This window comes from Rhamphochromis sp. 'chilingali', assembly GCF_963969265.1.
Source record: "Rhamphochromis sp. 'chilingali' genome assembly, chromosome: 21".
Lineage (NCBI taxonomy): Eukaryota > Metazoa > Chordata > Actinopteri > Cichliformes > Cichlidae > Rhamphochromis > Rhamphochromis sp. 'chilingali'.
The window spans coordinates 17,323,634-17,341,070 of record NC_137949.1 but is presented as its reverse complement, the minus strand read 5'-3'; the positions used below and the strand labels follow the sequence as shown (position 1 = coordinate 17,341,070).

The 17,437-nt window shown below is 41.2% G+C and overlaps 1 protein-coding gene and 1 long non-coding RNA gene across 2 annotated transcripts; both read right to left on the bottom strand.

Moving 5' to 3' along the window:
- Nucleotides 1-4,014: 4,014 nt before the first annotated feature.
- LOC308389652 (uncharacterized protein) lies at nucleotides 4,015-6,074 on the bottom strand (the record flags this gene model as incomplete). Its single annotated transcript, XM_080871143.1, has 7 exons — nucleotides 5,965-6,074; nucleotides 5,101-5,528; nucleotides 4,888-4,979; nucleotides 4,705-4,813; nucleotides 4,520-4,628; nucleotides 4,235-4,305; nucleotides 4,015-4,116 (listed from the first exon to the last, which is right to left on the bottom strand). The coding sequence occupies exons 2-7, from the start codon at nucleotides 5,425-5,427 to the stop codon at nucleotides 4,015-4,017; spliced, it is 810 nt and encodes a 269-aa protein (XP_080727269.1). The 5' UTR covers nucleotides 5,428-5,528; nucleotides 5,965-6,074.
- Nucleotides 6,075-6,214: 140 nt separating this feature from the next.
- LOC308389107 lies at nucleotides 6,215-7,878 on the bottom strand. The gene is made up of 7 exons (XR_013970218.1): nucleotides 7,744-7,878; nucleotides 7,575-7,613; nucleotides 7,314-7,433; nucleotides 7,053-7,228; nucleotides 6,764-6,835; nucleotides 6,447-6,680; nucleotides 6,215-6,320 (listed from the first exon to the last, which is right to left on the bottom strand). It is a non-coding gene; the product is annotated as an uncharacterized lncRNA (long non-coding RNA).
- Nucleotides 7,879-17,437: the final 9,559 nt, after the last annotated feature.

Sequence of the window (17,437 nt, the reverse complement as noted above, 5' to 3'; positions counted from 1 at the left end):
CTGATTGTTCATTTATCTCATAATAAACACATTATCTAAACAAAGCGCCCCTTCCCATTGTGACTAAACCAAAACATCATGACATGTAACCTTAAACCTTAATTTGGTTTCTTTACAGTTTTTGCCCGTTGCTTGAACACTATAAACCCATGCTTAGACTAAAGTAACACAACGTGAAGCTGTTGTTACCATACCTCAAACACATGTACCCCTACCTTAAACAAAAGCGCTGCTTTGCACCCCAGTACCAATTATGCAACACACCTACTCCCTCATGCAACACACATGGTCCTGCATGCTACACTCTATTTCATACATAAGACACTTCGCTCACAAAATGAAATCTCAGGGTGCCATTCGGAAAACACATGTATCCAAAATACAAAACACATCGGGTAATTGCAACCACTCAAATACACACCTGAAGGCACCTACTTGCAAAACCGAACACCAATTAGCCAACTACAAAAAGCCCTCAGCGTAGCCATTCCAAGAACTTTGCAAGCATGGATGGAGGGAGAGCAAGAGGAAGAGGTAGAGGAGGAGGAAGAGGAGGAGAAGGCCGAAGAGGCCATGAACGGACCCATATTTCTGATGAAATAAGAGCAACTTTGGTGGACCATGTCATCAACCATGGCCTGACTATGAGGGAAGCTGGGCAGAGAGTCCACCCACATCTAAGCCGCTTCACAGTGGCATCTGTAATACGAACATTCCGACTAGAAAACAGGTATGTCTTCACCTCCATACCTTCTGCTCTACTCAGATGGTTCCATAGCACTGTTCTACAGTATATCACATTACCATATCAAGTGTACGGGGTGCTAATGCTCCTTTTGCAGCCAAAGTGGCTGATTCCTTATATTGAAGTACAGTGTTGTACAGTGGATGACACAGTACATACAGTAAAGTACTGTAAGAAAAATAAGCAAACCGATGACAATATGTGGTTGTATTCCTCCAGAATGACCCGAAGACCTTCTGGGGGAGGACGGCAACGCCTGTTCACACAACAGCAGGAACTTGCCGTTGTGGACCTAGTGAGGGCAGACAATGCCATCCGTCTCCACCAGCTACGACGGAAAATACTTGCAGACAGGCGAGTGTTCAGCAACATAAACCATGTGAGCATCACCACCATCAGACGCATCTTGGGTAAACTCAGCATCACCATGAAGCAGCTCTACAGAGTCCCATTCGAGAGGAACAGTGACAGGGTTTCGGCATGCAAGAGGGTATTTTCCCCGGTGCCTAGCGGGAGAGGACATAGCTTGCGATGTTGATGAGGTCCTGTGGCCAGACCCCAACAGACGGCGGGATCCATGAGCCCACTTATGCACACTTGTCATGGTTTTTTGTGTTTACAGTATAGTGTTTTTTCTATTGCAGTATTATTGTGTTGTGGTTTTTTTTTTTTTGCTTTATCTGAATTCATGGTACTGCGATGTACACTATTGAGTAGGTCTATTTGCGTTTTTGGTTGTTTGGAAATGTGTCTCCTGTAAATGTGCCTTCTGAATACACAATGGAAATCAAGGACTGCAGTGTTTTATGTAAAGAAGACTAGTGTGTTCCCCCTGATCTGTAAGTGTTTGCATATGATGCAAGTATGTGTCATTTTGTCAACAGAGTTACATTTTGACAGAGGAATGTTAGGTTTTGACAGCAGAGTTTAGGTTTTGGGAGTGGAGTTTCATTTTGGCACAGATGTGTATGGTATATTTCCCAGTGTTGTGTCGTGTTTACTTGTGTTTAGAGTTTTGGCACAATGAGCGACGTTTTGCCAAATGTGTTCAAGCAACGGGCAAAAACTGTAAAGGCACTGGAAAAGTCAAGAAACAGGATCCTGACCGTGCCTTTTCCCCCATCCAGGTGTGAGTGGGCTCTGTGTAGGAGGTACAGGATGGCATCCTCCACTCCGACACCCACCTTGTATGCAAACTGTAGTGGGTCCTGGGCATGTTGTACCTGTGGTCGGAGGAGGTTGAGGAAGAGCCGCTCTAGAGTCTTCATAAGATGTGACGTCAGTGCCACCGGTCGGAAGTCATTCAGCTCATTGGGCCGGTTCTTTTTGGGGACCGGGACGATGCAGGATGTCTTCCATAGGGCGGGCACTCTCCCCAGTCGCAGACTGAGGTTGAAGACTCGTTGTAGCGGCTCCCCAAGTTCAGCAGCACACGCCTTAAGCATCCTAGGACACACCTTGTCTGGGCCTGCTGCCTTTCTGGGGCGAAGCTTCCTCAGTTGCCTCCTGACCTGATCCACTGTGACACTGGGAGATGTTTGGGAGGAGGGGAGGGGGGGGAGATGTCTTGCTGCTGAGAGAGGGATTGGAGGAGGGGGGTGTCATGGTGTCAGGAAGGGGGGGAAGCGAGGGAGGCAGGAGAGTGGGGAGAGGACTCTGTAGTGAAGGTGAGGGTGAGGGTGGGGGGGTTGTGGGCTGGTCAAACCTGTTGAAGAAGTTGTTGAGTTCGTTTGCCTTCTCCACAGTCCCCCCCCACTGTGCTTTTCTTGGTGTTGTGGCCTGTGATGGTTTTCACACCATTCCAGACCTCCCTCATATTGTTCCTCTCCAACTTCTGCTCCACCTTCCTCCTGTAGGTGTCCTTTGCTTCCCTCAGGCAGCGTTTCACCTCCCGCTGTGCTGCTTTCATCTCCTCCTTCACTTTGCTCCTGAAAGCCTTCTTCTTCATGTTGAGGACAGCTTTGACTTCCTGTGTTACCCACGGTTTGTTATTAGGATAACACCGTACCGTCTTAGCAGGGGCGACTGTGTCCACACAAAAGTTGAGGTAGTCTGTAAGACAGTGTGTCGCCCCCTCTATGTCCTCACCATGTGGGCTCAGGAGCACATCCCAGTCTGTGGTGTCATAGCAGTCTCTCAGAGCATCCTCCTTTTCTGGGGTCCATCTCCGGATGGAGCGCGTTGTGACAGGCTGCCTTTGGACGAGGGGTGTGTATTGTGGCTGTAGGTAAACCAGGTTGTGGACACGCTGACAGCATCAATGTTCTCAAAGTTTACATTATCTGCAATGACTTTGTCTCTGATCTCTCGGAGTCTAATGCAGTTGTTCTCACGGACCATATCTGCAATGAGGGTTTCTTGTGCCACTGTGAATATGGCAACCCTCCCACCTCTATGTGGCATTCTTTCAGCTCTAAAGAAAGAAACGTGTTGTCAATTGACTGATTTATATGTAAAACTACATGTAAGGTAACAGACCACTTTCACAGGCCTGTAAAACTGTAGTGTGACAAAGAAAGCAATAGCCTACTATACCTGTTGTGTTGTCTAAATGCCTTGATAATGGTGGCCACGGTGGACCTACTCAGGTTTGGATGTACTCTTCGTCCCGCTTCAGCCATTGTCATGCCATGGACAATGACATGGTCAATTACTGTTGCTCGCATATCATCTGTTATGATGGTGCGAGGTTGTCTTCTTCTCCCACCTGGACCTTCTCCTCTCTCTTGTTGGCCTCCTTGTCTTCCTCCTCTACTCCGAACTCCTCTTCTTCTTAGGCCTTCACCTCTTCCTCCTCTGATCTCAACCCCTCTTCCTCTTTGGCCTGCAGCTCTTCTCCTTCCGCACGCTCAAATGCCTTCATCCATTCTGATTGTTTGGCATCTTCACCAAACTATGCTTTCATAGGTGGGGTCACATCATTAGCAACAGGTGTCTTCAATTTTGAGTCGTTGTGTGTAGTGACTGACGCCAGGTGTGTTCCTTGTGTTCACAGATTGGTGACTGTGGCAAGCATTTTGCATCACATGGGCTTTCATTTGAGAATATGAGCAGAGTTGTTTTGCAACATGTGTTTTGGCAAGGAAAAATGTGTTTAGATTTATGAGTACGGAGGGTTGTGTTTTGTGAATTGTGTCTTCATGTGACATGTGTTTATGGTACTGGAATATGGTGGCTACATTTAGTAAATGTGTTTAGACTACTGGTCATTTGGGTTACAGGATTGGCTTTTGTGTTTTAACATTTGAGAAAAACTGTATTAGAAGTTGTTATGTGTTTTCCTTACATTTTTTGCATTTATATTCTTGGTTGCTCTCTTTATATTTTGCACATGCAAAATGTGCCCATCTTTGGCAAGATTCACACTGCACCTGGAAAGGAAAAATAAATAGCTCATATTATGTTTGGTGAATACTATTAGTCAACATTTTAAACATGATTAGCAAGTAATGATACTAAGACTTATGTGTTTCTTTTGTTTTGTTTTACCATTTCAATCATGCTGCGGTCAGCGTCAGCATCTAACATAGAGCAAACAATGCAGTAATCCTCAGCGTTCCCTGAAACACATTCATGGTTAGGTTTTAATCAAACATTATTTATTGATTATTTAAAAAATAATAGTAAATTTGTTCCACAAATACTTCATGGCAAATTAGTCCCTTGAATTTTTTTAATTAGACTTAAAGAAGGGTCTTATCTGAAAGTGTTTGAAAAGCAGTATTTAAATTGGAAGTACACACTCTAACGTGATAAGGACTTTACTGGACTTACCTCGATGTTCAAGTAGGGTGCAAGCTATCTGCATTCGCTCCAGCACAACTGCTTCTGTAGTGGTTAATACTTCACTGACCTCTCCAAAAGCAAGGTAGTGTTCTGCAAACTGAGATTTCTCATTATTATAATGTAAAGTCCTAATTGTAGCTAACAATAAATGGAATCATTTGAATAAGGGTTACCTTTAACAGCAAAACTCCGCAACTGCTGGAATCCTGTTGCTTGTTGTGTTGCATAGTCTGTAACTGCCACTCCATGGTGTCTTCATGCCCTCTCATCCTCAGAAAATTCCTATTTGAACAAAAATGTTTGTAATGAAACAAGAAATGTTTTATCTAAGAATAATACCTCAGTATCATGCATACCTCCAGTTGCGCAGAATTTTCCTGTCATAAACACCTTCATTCCCCATGGAATGGTCTATGAGCAGTATTCTCTGTGCAGAAATGTTGACAATCTAAAGAAAAAGTTAATAAATTAAAAATTACTATAGTTTTTGCCACTGAAAACCTATTTAAGAATAACACTTTCAGCAAGAAACTGCTTCACAACAAATTAATAACTAAATGGACACATACCACAAGAATCCAGTGCATACCAAAGTTCACAGGGCACAACCACATGACATTTACATGGTGGCTTCTTCTGTACGGCTTGATATGGTCAATGCTGTAGTGATTTTTTAAAGTTGCTCCTTCCGTGTTTTTTAATCTCACACATTTGCCAGCGATGTCTTGAATGGTGTAGGGTCCTGAAAAATCTGGATCAAACCTTCCTCCCTTCCTTCCACGTTTCCTCATGTTCAAGAGAAGAACTTCATCTCCAACGCTGTACACAAGGTTTCTGTACTTCTTCTGGACTCGTCTGGCATAGGCTTCCTTTTGTAAGTCTTGGGACTTTGCCATATTTTCCTCTACAGTTTTTTTTTAACTTGCCCTTGTGTGTCTCTTGTAGAAGATACAAAGTCACCGTAACTCGACTCCTCAGGGAGAATGATGGAGGACAGCTAAAATTTTCACATTTTAAATTACAATTAAAATCATAAAGACAAATAATGCATGTGAAACATGAACTGAAAAATCTAACTATAATAACTCATGTTTAAAAGTAAATATACTATTATAAAGCTTTGAGCACAGAAAGCCACAAAGATAGACTCATATCATTTTTTGTATAGTCATTTTTACTCTTGATACACTTCCATAGGTGAACACATTATACTTAACGGTCTCCTCAAGATGTATTACTTTACATAAAGATACAAATATAAAGAAGTAACTAGTCACTTTCTTTATCTTTTAAATGTATCTTGCATATAGAAGTTAAGCAGAGAAGATTAAAGCTGCAGCCAATATCAATATGCACAATTTCCAATTAAGATTACATTTAATTTATGCATTATCATAGTTGTTGCATAAATAGAATTCCTTAATAACACTTACTGGGACTTCAACAGGAACTTCAGAAGGATATGTAGCTTCTCTCCCATACATTAAACGGAATGGTGTGTATTTGGTTGTGGTGTGGACCTTGGACCTCAAAGAAAACAGTGTAGCATCCAGATACACATCCCAGTCATTCTGTTTACTGTTGACTAATTTTCTCAGGGCTCTACATGTGGACATAAAAAAAAACACAATAGTGACAGTGTCTTAAAAGCAAATGAAATGTTACATACAAATAAAACATACCTTTTTATGTTGTCATTTGTCTTTTCGTCTAGGCCATTTGTCTGAGGGTGATATGCTGCTGTGACACTTCTTTCTATTTTCATTAAGCTGCAAAGTCTTGAGTTGAGCTTCAAAGAAAAAAGAAAATTGTTTTTTAAAAACAACCACACAAAACCTTTGGCCTGGCAGCTACTTGGCACACTGTGACCAAGTATTTACCTAAAGAGGTATGGAAAAGTAAACTTAACACTTACCTCGTTAACAAATTCTCTTCCTTGGTCGGATAAAATTCGTTTTGGGCAGCCATGTCTATATATGAGTGAGCACAACTGATGAGCTACCTCAGCAGCACTTTTGCTTTTTAATGGAAAAGCCTCAACCCATTTTGAAAAATAGTCTGTTGCAGTCATAATGTACTGGAAGCCACTAGACGTTTTTGGAAGAGGTCCAGTTAGATCTATTCCGATTAGCTCCCAGACATGTGACACCTGTCAATGATAAAAGAATCACATTAATATGTAATGTACATTATAACATTACTATTTTCTACTAAAATGCTACTGATATTTACCTTTATACACTGCAGTGGTTGCACAGCAGCCAATGGTTTTCCCATTTTTTGACACTGGTCACAAGCCAGGACCTTAAACATATTGAACGATCTTTATATTACCCAACAATCGCAATTAATTAAACAACAAAATTGCAAATGTTCTATAAAAATACTCGATCAAGTGGCGAAACAGTGTTAATTACTGTACATCATCCTGAAATCTGGTACGTGTCTTCAGGATAACTATGCATTCTATTGGTGCACTATTAACATACTATATATAAATAACAACTTTAAAAATACATACCCAATTCCCAATGTCAACCGACATGCCATACCAGTAAAATCTGGAACAAATTGCAGTTCGAGTCTTGAGTACACCAGTGTGTCCACCGATGGGACTTGAATGAAACTCTTGGAATAGTCCCATGGCTTCTTCTTTTGTTTTTATCACTCTCCTGTTTCCAAACAAGAGCACTCCGCCTATATTTAAAAAAATGTAAATTAATTATAACATGTATTTAACCAATAATTACATTTAGTTGTTTATTTACATTACAATACTGACCCTTCAGTCTGAATTTTGCGGCGTATCTCCTAAGGGTTTGCCTCTGGGACTTATCGTATTCCGATGGGTAGGACCCAGCAGACAGAAACATGAGCAGTTCCTCGTATTTGTTCTCCATAACTAAGGAGAAAATCGGACAATTTCAACATGGCTTCGGAATCCATACAGTAAAATAAAACGACTACACGACGTTATCACGCAATTAACAAGTATGTGGTGCAGTAGTACTTTCTTCGACATAACAACGGAGCGTTTATTCACCATAACAACGGAGCGTGGTGTCCAGTAACTGCAGGAGGACTAAAATAAATTGAGAAGGTTTGCAGAAGTTGAAAAGCACAAAATAAACACTTGGAATATGACTTCAAGTGAGCAGCTTAAGGTAAACAATTATCATCTGTAATAAAGAAGTAAAACTTATAATACAAACCTTTTTTCGAAAGCAACGAGATCGGCACAAGATCGGGGTAGGATGAAATAATAGGCGTGTACTATTTACACCGGAAACATGGCCGTTTTGAATTGTGCGCATGCGCAGTAACAACAAGTAGGACAGCTTGATGGGTAGGACGTTTTGTCAGAACACCGGCACTGTCCTACCCCAATATCTTCACGTATCTTGTTTAGAATAGAATAGAATTCAACTTTATTGTCATTGCACATGCACAGGTACAGGGCAACGAAATGCAGTTTGCATCCATCCAGAAGTGCTTTAGTGATATAGATATATTACAATATATATTAGCAATAATATAGATATGTGAGTATATTACAGAAATGGGTCTATTATGGTATGTTATAATGTACACGGTATGAAGTATGTTGTGAATATTCTATAACTATAAGTATGTACAGGCTGTAGTGAGTACAAGCTATGTACAGGATATGAACAGGATATAAATATGAAAAACTATACAGAATATGAAATAAATAACTTTACAGAATCTGGGATATACAGCTATACAGAAATGGGAACTATGCAAGTTGTAAACAGTTGTAGGATTAAAAATTATCGAATGTACAGAATGATTATTTACACAGAGCTATACAGTAGTGCAGTTAAGATAAGTGAGGGTGTAGATAGTTTCTACAGAGGCTATATAAAGTGCTAGTGGTTGTGAGTGGTGGTTCAGTCCATGTTATTATTGTGTTTGAGGGTACAGTTGTCCATTGTGGGTGTGTGTATGTTCAGTCCATGAGTTTAACGTGGGTCAGATGTCAGGAGGCAGAGTTCAGGAGTCTGACAGCTGTGGGGAAGAAGCTGTTCCGGTACCTGGTGGTCTTAGTCCGGAGGCTCCTGTGGCGCCTCCCAGAGGGCAGGAGGGTGGAGAGTCCATGTGATGGGTGACTGGGGTCTTTGATGATTTTCCCAGCCCTTTTCAGACACCGCTTCCTGTAGATGTCTTTTATGGCAGGAAGTGGTGCTCCGGCGATGCGCTGGGCAGTTTTCACGACCCTCTGCAACGCCTTCCGGTCCGAGGCAGAGCAGTTCCCGTACCAGACTGTTATACAGTTGGTCAGGATGCTCTCGATGGAGTAAGCGCTTACACAGCGAACCAGTTTCGTAATTACAAGTCACTGGAGGCGCACATCCAATTTACAAATGGCTGGGTGCAAGATTTGGCTATTTTCAAGCCGCCAAACTCTGAGTACGTCGTCAAAGTAAGTCAGCTGGAGTGCATCGAGTGAAATAGCCATTGTCCACCCCCCACCATAATTAATGTTATACATTTATCATTGACCTGCTAAAATAACGTTATCATATTATATGCCCGTAATTGTAAAGTACATGCAAATTAACACCTTGATAATCGGGCAAATTATTAACGCCAATTTGTGTCCTTCCTGTCTCATTTCATTTATTGTCTTTACATCAACCAATCAAGTCACTCCATTCGATGTTTGATCGCAATTTCTATAACTTCCGAGACCACCAACGATGATATTATTCAGCTATAAAGTGTGATGTGAACATATTTAGAACTTACCGGAATGAAAATGTCTTGAGCACACCAACTGATATCTGGAGACGTAACAGAACTTGATATCAGCTCGTCTCATGGCTGCTATCCAGGCTAGACGCCTTCGTTTGGTAATATCCGATACATGAGCTCCTTCATGTTGCTTCCAGGTTCGGAAAGCATAAAAAGACAATCCAAACTTATTCCCGTGCCGGTCGTAAGATCGAACATTGCAGCCGACAACACAGCAAGTACGAACCATGGCTATGCTTTCGCTCCTTACTTAGACCCCCAAAATGGCGGATCGGGCCAAAATCCTTTCCACGTCCACCCCCGTGACATCACGCTCCAAAGCCCTATTCACAGTTTATAACATGGGGTATTGTTGATTAAATCCCACAGGATGTGGGCTCCAGACCCTGGTGACTAGAACTAGACACCCCCTTGTGGCAATATTCAGCAATTGTGGTTGATTACGGAGATGAAGGTTGTATTAGCAAAAAACAAACAAACAAACAAGAACAAAATAATTAGTACATAATGAGCTTGGATTGGCAACATTATGAATGAAATGTAGCAGGGATTTATGCACCAGGGGGCCAAAGCTGTTTGAGAGTAGTGCCAGTTTGTATGGCGCAGGCCCCAGTTCCCTCTGTGGTTACTTAGTTTAAGGATATCACATGTAAGTAACATAAAAGAAATTTGTACATTAATATTAGCCTGATAACTGACACTAGCTAACTTGCAAACTATGTAAACTTGAAAGATGATGTAAAATGGGTTTCAATCAGGTTTAAACCAAACCACTCCACTGGATTTAGCTACATTTTGGACAGTGTTTCTGGAATGCAGTAGTAGCTAGACCAAAACAACCAATCAGAATTTTTGCATCCAAGTCTGCTTGGTTGTTTTTTGTGGCACATTTTTAATGGTGTATAATAAGAGTTGAGCTTGCAGGGAGCAGAGATGTTTAGAGCGAGAGCGACACACTGAGAGCAGGTTCGCAGATGTCTCTCAGCACACAGAGCAGAGATCTGAGCAAGAGCAAATGCCAACAACTGAGCGAGAGGGGCTGCTATTGTGTGCGTGTGTGTGTATATGGATAATCGCAAACTCTGAAATACATTTCTTGCACACGGCAATTAATTTTGTTCGCTCAAATTAAGATTTTCTTTGCTCCAAAAAAATTCTCCTCAAAATGCAACATTTGTACTTGCAAAGATTATTTACGTGCGTTCAGAATAGGGCTACAAAAATAACGCCATACGAGTGCCCTTGCGCTTACTTTTCACGTATATGTGTGTGATAGAATTTAGAAAACACATTGATGCAAATTATAAATCTATATCATAATTTCTGGTATTTTTGTTGTTTTGTTTTTATTTTGTTAAATGGTTATTTGCTGCCACTCCAGCCAGCCAGAGGATCCTCCACCGCTCCGCCCCACTCCTCCCTGTGCAGCAAGCAGTCAGCAAAGTCAAGTCAAAGTCAAAATCAGCTTTATTGTCAAAGACCATATGTACTGATCATACACAGGAATTTGAAATAGCAATGCTCCCATGGCCCTCAGTGTATAACGAATAACTTAAAGATAAAAATAAAATAAAAGTCTTATGTAGGGGAGACTGGGGATAGTTGCAATGTGGGTCAGTTGTAACACTTCCAATCTCTCCAATCAGGGCTTAGTTTCAAATGATGTGATTCATCCTGTACATGCCCAACTCAGTTCTTCTATCACATGTGAAAAATTTGCACATTTTGGCAAACACAGACAATTTAAGAAGAAAAAAAGTCATTTGTATGCCAAAAAGTGTTTGTTTGGGGTTTTATTTTAAAATTTATTTTTACTCTATTTCAATTTCTAATAGCATTATCTGCTTTGCAGTTGAACTCATCAAACTTAAATTATGTTATTTGTATGTCTATGGGGATATAATCTGTGTAGGTCTTTAGTGCAAATGTTTTAGCTGTTGTCTGTAATGTTAGCTAGTTCATGGCTATAGGAGTCTGGGTTAGTTGTAACAGCAACAGCCTGAGCTAGTTGTAACATTCACGCAAATATTACAACTTACCACACTATTACTTTAACTTATATTAAAAAAGTTGGGGCAATGACATCAGCAGAGGGAGGTTCACTGGTCACCTTTGTACATGCGGTTAATGCCATTGGCAACACAATTCCTCCAATGTTTGTGTTCCCACGCATACTATATGCAGACCACTTTGTCAGAGATGGGCCAGTAGGAAGTACTGGTAATGGAAATAAATCAGGATGGGTACAAGAAACAGATTTCCTCATCTTTCTGAAGCACTTTGCAAACCACACCAAGGTAAGCCATGAAAAAAAGTAGTTCTTCTTAATGTAATCAACCACATTTTTTCAGCTTCATTGTTATGTTCAAAAGTTGGTGCAAGAGTTGTAGGTTACAATGCCCACTGAGCCAATGAGGCCAAGCTCAAGGAAGACCAACCAAAATTAATGAAATATTCAGTTGGAAATTCCATAATTTGTCTTTTTTGGGGGATTCAAAAGCTAGATTTCTGCTTTCTCTCTCACACACTGTTACGGCCCTGGGCCTTGGAGGGAGTGAGACTGCTTTTTTTTCTTCTCATGCAAATCCAAGTGTGCTATGACTCGTGAGTGATTGGTTACTGGGAGATCCGTGCCAGCCTTCTTTTATGCAGAATGAAGTGTGTCAGACCACACGGACGATTGGCTCCCTGGAGATCCCACAACACTCCCGGACCAACTGACTGGCTGATTGTCTGCACCTGGGAGTATAAATGGCTGAAGAGTGGCTCACCTTAGTTAACCTTTAGCGTTTATTCTTGCCTGTTCTTTTCTTTGTGTATTAATTATTTGCACAGTGGTCTGTTGAACAGCCCCGTCGGTTTTCAGTTTAACGTTTGCAATAAAACCCCTTATTTACTCTGATTTCGTGAGCGGGCTTGTGTATGTTTGCCCCCCCACCTGTCGCCTAGCAGAGGGGGTCGTAACACACACACACACACAGCTACATAAATAGTTCTAGGTGCATTCAGGTGTTGAATAAAAAAGATTACATTTTAAGATTTTGTCAGTACCCTTATTTCATTGTGTTACATTTCACCCCAGGATATGTTACAACTAACCCAGACTATGAGGTGAATTGTAATATTTCACTCTTTGTTTTTGAGACCATACCATGCAATGAGTAATTGTGATGCAGAGAAAATAGCTGTACTATTTAGAGACATGTAAATACTATCCATTACATTATGAATCCACTACCTTAAAAGAGCTCCAAGCTACAGACAGAAATGTCAAAAATAATTACAACTGTCCCCGGTCTCCCCTACAACACAATACAAGACAATACAATCTTACATAAACAACAGTGTCCAACAGAGTCAGAGTCCTTGTGGGCAAGAGTTTGTGGTGTGCAAATGGGGGTGGAGCAGTCAGTGAAAGGGCGATGTTCAGATTTTTGTATGTCGGGGGTGTGAGGGGTTTCAGAGGGAAGAGGTGAATGCAGGTCTGGAGTTCATGTGAGAGTTGAGAGGCGGCAGCTTACTCTGCTTTCAATGTTCTGAGAGCACATGTGCTTTGTTATCCACAGAGGCCACAAGATGGCAGTATTCGAAAAGATGGATGCAACAGGCAAGAAGCTTACAACAGGCTAGAGAGATAATTTTCACTTTGGTAGGTTTTAGTTGATTTTCTTGTTTACTTGACAAGCACTGCTGCATTGCTTGCTCTGATGGGATAACATTAATTTACTGCTAGCCTAGCAGCCTAGCACAGGCCAATTTCTCCCTTTTCAGGGATGTGGCCTCATTGAGAGACAGGTGGGGGCTAGCTCAGGTTGCTCTATCTGCTGGCCTTCACTTCATTAGACCTCCAGGCCATGTTTTTGCTGTTTGTGCCCTCTGAAGCATTTAACCCAATTATCTGAAAAATAATATGAGTGGCTGTGCAGTTGATTGTACAAATACATGGCTGAAAAAGTCTGTGCCCCACTTTGCTGAGAGAATTTCTGTTTTAAATGACTCAAGAGGAAGATGATGCTCAGATAAAGATGTATTGACTTTCCAATGAAGGTAAGATGCAGCTGTTGTTTATCTCAGCAAATATTGACCTTTTTATTTGAAAGCTTTCCCAGGCTGGATTTAATTGACATCAAAGGTATCTTTTTCTGGGGGAATTGCACAAAATACACATAATTTTTATTTTATTTTTTAGTTTGAAAGGTGAAGCAATTGTGAAAGTGCCACCTTTATTTTTCTGTTGAGTGAAAATAGTTCATGTTTCCTTTAATTCAAAATCGAAATAAACATTGTTCTTATGAGTCTAAATTGTGAGCTTTATGAATACTCTCTGTGCATCTACATCATCCTGAGGAAAGTATTTGACTCCAGTGATGAAGAAATAAAGTGGCTCCATCCAAGAAATGGTTATTTGTATGTTACTTTATTTATGCACAGGTCACAGCCTGCCTAAATCTTCCTTAACTGGAGCCAGGTTACGAGAGCCTATTGGACTGCAACTAAACTACAACCAAAACATTTTCCAAAGCACTCTACAAACCCCAGTTTGTGCCTCTCATTATGAAAAAGTGAAATTATTCAAGGTAACAAATGGTCCATGTTTAACCGCTGATGCTGATGAATGTTTGGTTTTTACCCTGATTGATCTCCGTTCTTAGTTTCAGCTTTGGTTACTGGTGCTGGATTTAAATTGTAAAAACATTCTGCATAATCTGCGTGTTTGAACCAATATTCAACCCATTTCTCGAGTTATTTCAGAGCAGAGCAGAACGTGTTGTATAAAATGACGGCATGGTGAATTACATTTCAGAAAGACTGATGATCACCTCTCACTGAAACAGATGACACATTTTGGGGGGCAAAGTGTGAGGTTTGCTCTTATATTAATCATTCTGATATGGTTGTTTTTGACGAGTTAATTAGTGCTAACGGAAGGGCGTGTGTTACCAAGACTTACAGAAACATAAAGTCATCACAGAGGTATCTGGAGTCCTCGTTGCATACACACACTTATGGATGAAAATTCCATCATCCTATTTACATAGCAGCTCGGTATTTTTGTCTCTGGTTCCGCAACACCTGACGTGGACCTTGTTAGAGTTCTCTCTCTGCGTTAAGCTTGGTTAGCGAGGACCTTTACTGGATACAAACGCTGTAGGTGAGAATCAAACCTGCAACTCCTATTTCAAAGGCATGTAGTCTCACCACTACACTGTCCAGCTGCTTTTATTCCTGCTTTTATTTCTGTTTATTCATATATACATATATATATATATATATTGTAACAGGGAGAGTGTATGAAATAAGATCTGCCTAAATAAAATGACATATGTTACATTAAAAATAGAAAAGATGTGTGATAAAGGTACGCCTAGCCTGCCTCCAAACAGCTGAGAAAGAGGGAAGGCAAAATTGACACAACACACAGACAAGAGAGTTTCGTAGTGTAGAGACTAGAGTAGTGGTTAGACCACACGTCTTTGGAGCAGAGGATCGCAAGTTTGATTCCCACCCGGAGAGTCTGTATCTTAGGCTATACTCGACTCCCCACCCCCCTGCTAATGCAGCACTGTGTACAATATCTATCAAGACTAACTAGATCACTACAATAGGGCAGCAGTAATCAGTGAGATGCTTGGCTGAAAGGGCAGGAGGCTAAGATCAGGGTAGCACAGAGGGAGGTTGCAGAAGTACAGGAACCATACCTGAGATATGCCAAGCAACAACTACGCCAGAGAGATTGATGGAACAATATGGCCAGTAACCATCACACTGGCCTTCTTTTTCCAGGGCACGGGCTAAAAGTCATGTTGGCTGTCTGCCACTGGATCCACTGGCCACATCGTTCTCCACAGAATACCTTGGTTCTCTGGAGAACAGCTGGTTTATTCTCCTGCCTTTGATCTCTCTGGTGTAGTTGTTGCTTGGCAGGTATGGACAGGTTCCTGTACTTCTGCAACCTCCCTCTGTGCTACCCTGATCTTAGCCTCCTGCCCTTTCAGCCAAGAATCTCACTGATTACTGCTGCCCTATTGTAGTTAGTCTCGATAATGGTGGGTGCAGATATTGTACACAGTGCTGCATTAACATCTAGCAGACCTAACATGGGGGTGGGGGTGATGATAACTCCCCCTGACCTGGCGTCCTGGCTCCCCCTTGCCATAGCACTTAATTTGTACCTTCCTTCTTGTCAAGGTGCCCTGGTTCCACAACACCTGACACAGACCTTGTTGATTGCTTAGCAGCGGGGTAGGGAGTCTAGTCTAGCCTAAGGACCCTTATTGGATACAGACACTCCGGGTGGGAATCAAACTTGCGATCCTCTGCTCCAAAGACGTGTAGTCTACCCACTACTCTAGTCTCTACACTACTATACTAGCTTGTCTGTGTGTTGTGTCAATTTTGCCTTCCCTCTTTCTCAGCTGTTTGGAGGCAGGCTAGGCGTACCTTTATCACACATCTTTTCTATTTTTAATGTAACATATGCCATTTTATTTAGGCAGATCTTATTTCATACATTCTCCCTGTTTTCCCGAGATTGGGCACCAAGCCCTGTACAAGATGAGCTTTGATATATACGCTGATTTGATATAAACCAAGATTCCTTCATTTTAGTTAGGGCAGGGGTCAGCAACCTTTAACACCCAAAGAGCCACTTGGACCCAGTTTCCACGCAAAAGAAAACACTGGGAGCCGCAAATACTTTTTGAAATCTAAAATGAAGATAACACTGTATATATTGTGTTTTTTACCTTTATGCTTGGTGTGAACAACTAAAGTAAGTAAGTAAAGTTTATTTATCAAGGGCTTTTCACAGACAGGCAGTCACAAAGCACTGTACACAAATATTAAAATAAACAATACAATCAATAGACATTATACACAATTTAAAAGATCAAATGTAAATAATGTAAAGAATATAAAATAGGTAGATCAACAAAAGGCTTGTTTGAACAGAAAAGTTTTTAACTGCTTTTTAAAAGAATCCACAGAGCAACTAAGGTGTGTTGCTTATGAAATCCATGAAGTGCTACAGAGAAAATTACATTTTATTTATGTAATTAACACATTTTGAACTCTTAAAGAAATATAACAAAAGGAAAGACACCCAGCTGAACTAAAATGATCCATGTAGCAAACAAAAACTGTTGTGAGCCGCCACCCTTTGGGCTTTTGGAGCCTTGACCTGACTTTTAAAAAATAATTTGAAAAAAAGCACTATGCTGCTAAAAAAATATATATATATATATATTTGCAAAATTCTCCCTAAATATGTATTTTACCTGGTTAATGTGTGTTGCGGGGCGTGGTCTGCAGCGCCGCTGCAGGGGAGGCGGACGCACCTGAGCGGCACCCACAATCACGCCTTGCCGCCTTAACGTCTGTGCTCTCTCTGCTGTTGTGTTGTCGGGCTGTGAGCTGAAAAGTTACAGCCGGCTGTATGCGTACAACAACCGTGTGTGAAAAGCGATCGATAAAGAGATGCTGAAAAGCATGTTCATGCAAACATCTTCGGGTCTGCCGTGATATCTTTATAATGGGACTTCTGCTCCTGAACCTCTGCGCACAGCGTCTGCAAATCGGGGCTGTACGAAGTCACTTTCATCTTCACGCAGGACTGTAAGCTGTCATCTGTGAGGCGTGAGCCCCGGTGTTTGTTTTTAACATAGTTCACGGTGGAGAACAGCTGCCGACATAATATGGATCCGAAGATCCATAATTGGCCTACATGGGGTCGAAAGTCTCGATAAATGCACGACGTTTCGGCGGGTATACCGGCTTCCGCGAGTGTGACGCTTATTTTGAGCGATGAAAAAAAAAAAAAGATATAATTTTATTTTTATATTTCAAAATCACAATAATCTTCCAATTTAGAACTACAAGTTAAAAAAAGAACTAAACACAAATAAAATACACTTCAGCTAAATACTTCTAATTTCATTTCCCAAACCACCCGGAGGTGCAAAATAAAGACTAAAGAGCCGCATGCGGCTCCGGAACCGCGGGTTACCGACCCCTGAGTTAGGGGGTTAGGGTTAAATTAGACTTGCTGAACACAATAATAGCTCATTTTGTAAATTACATTTAAAAAGGGATTAATCAGAAGGGTGCCAATGAGCCAAAGAGATACTGCCT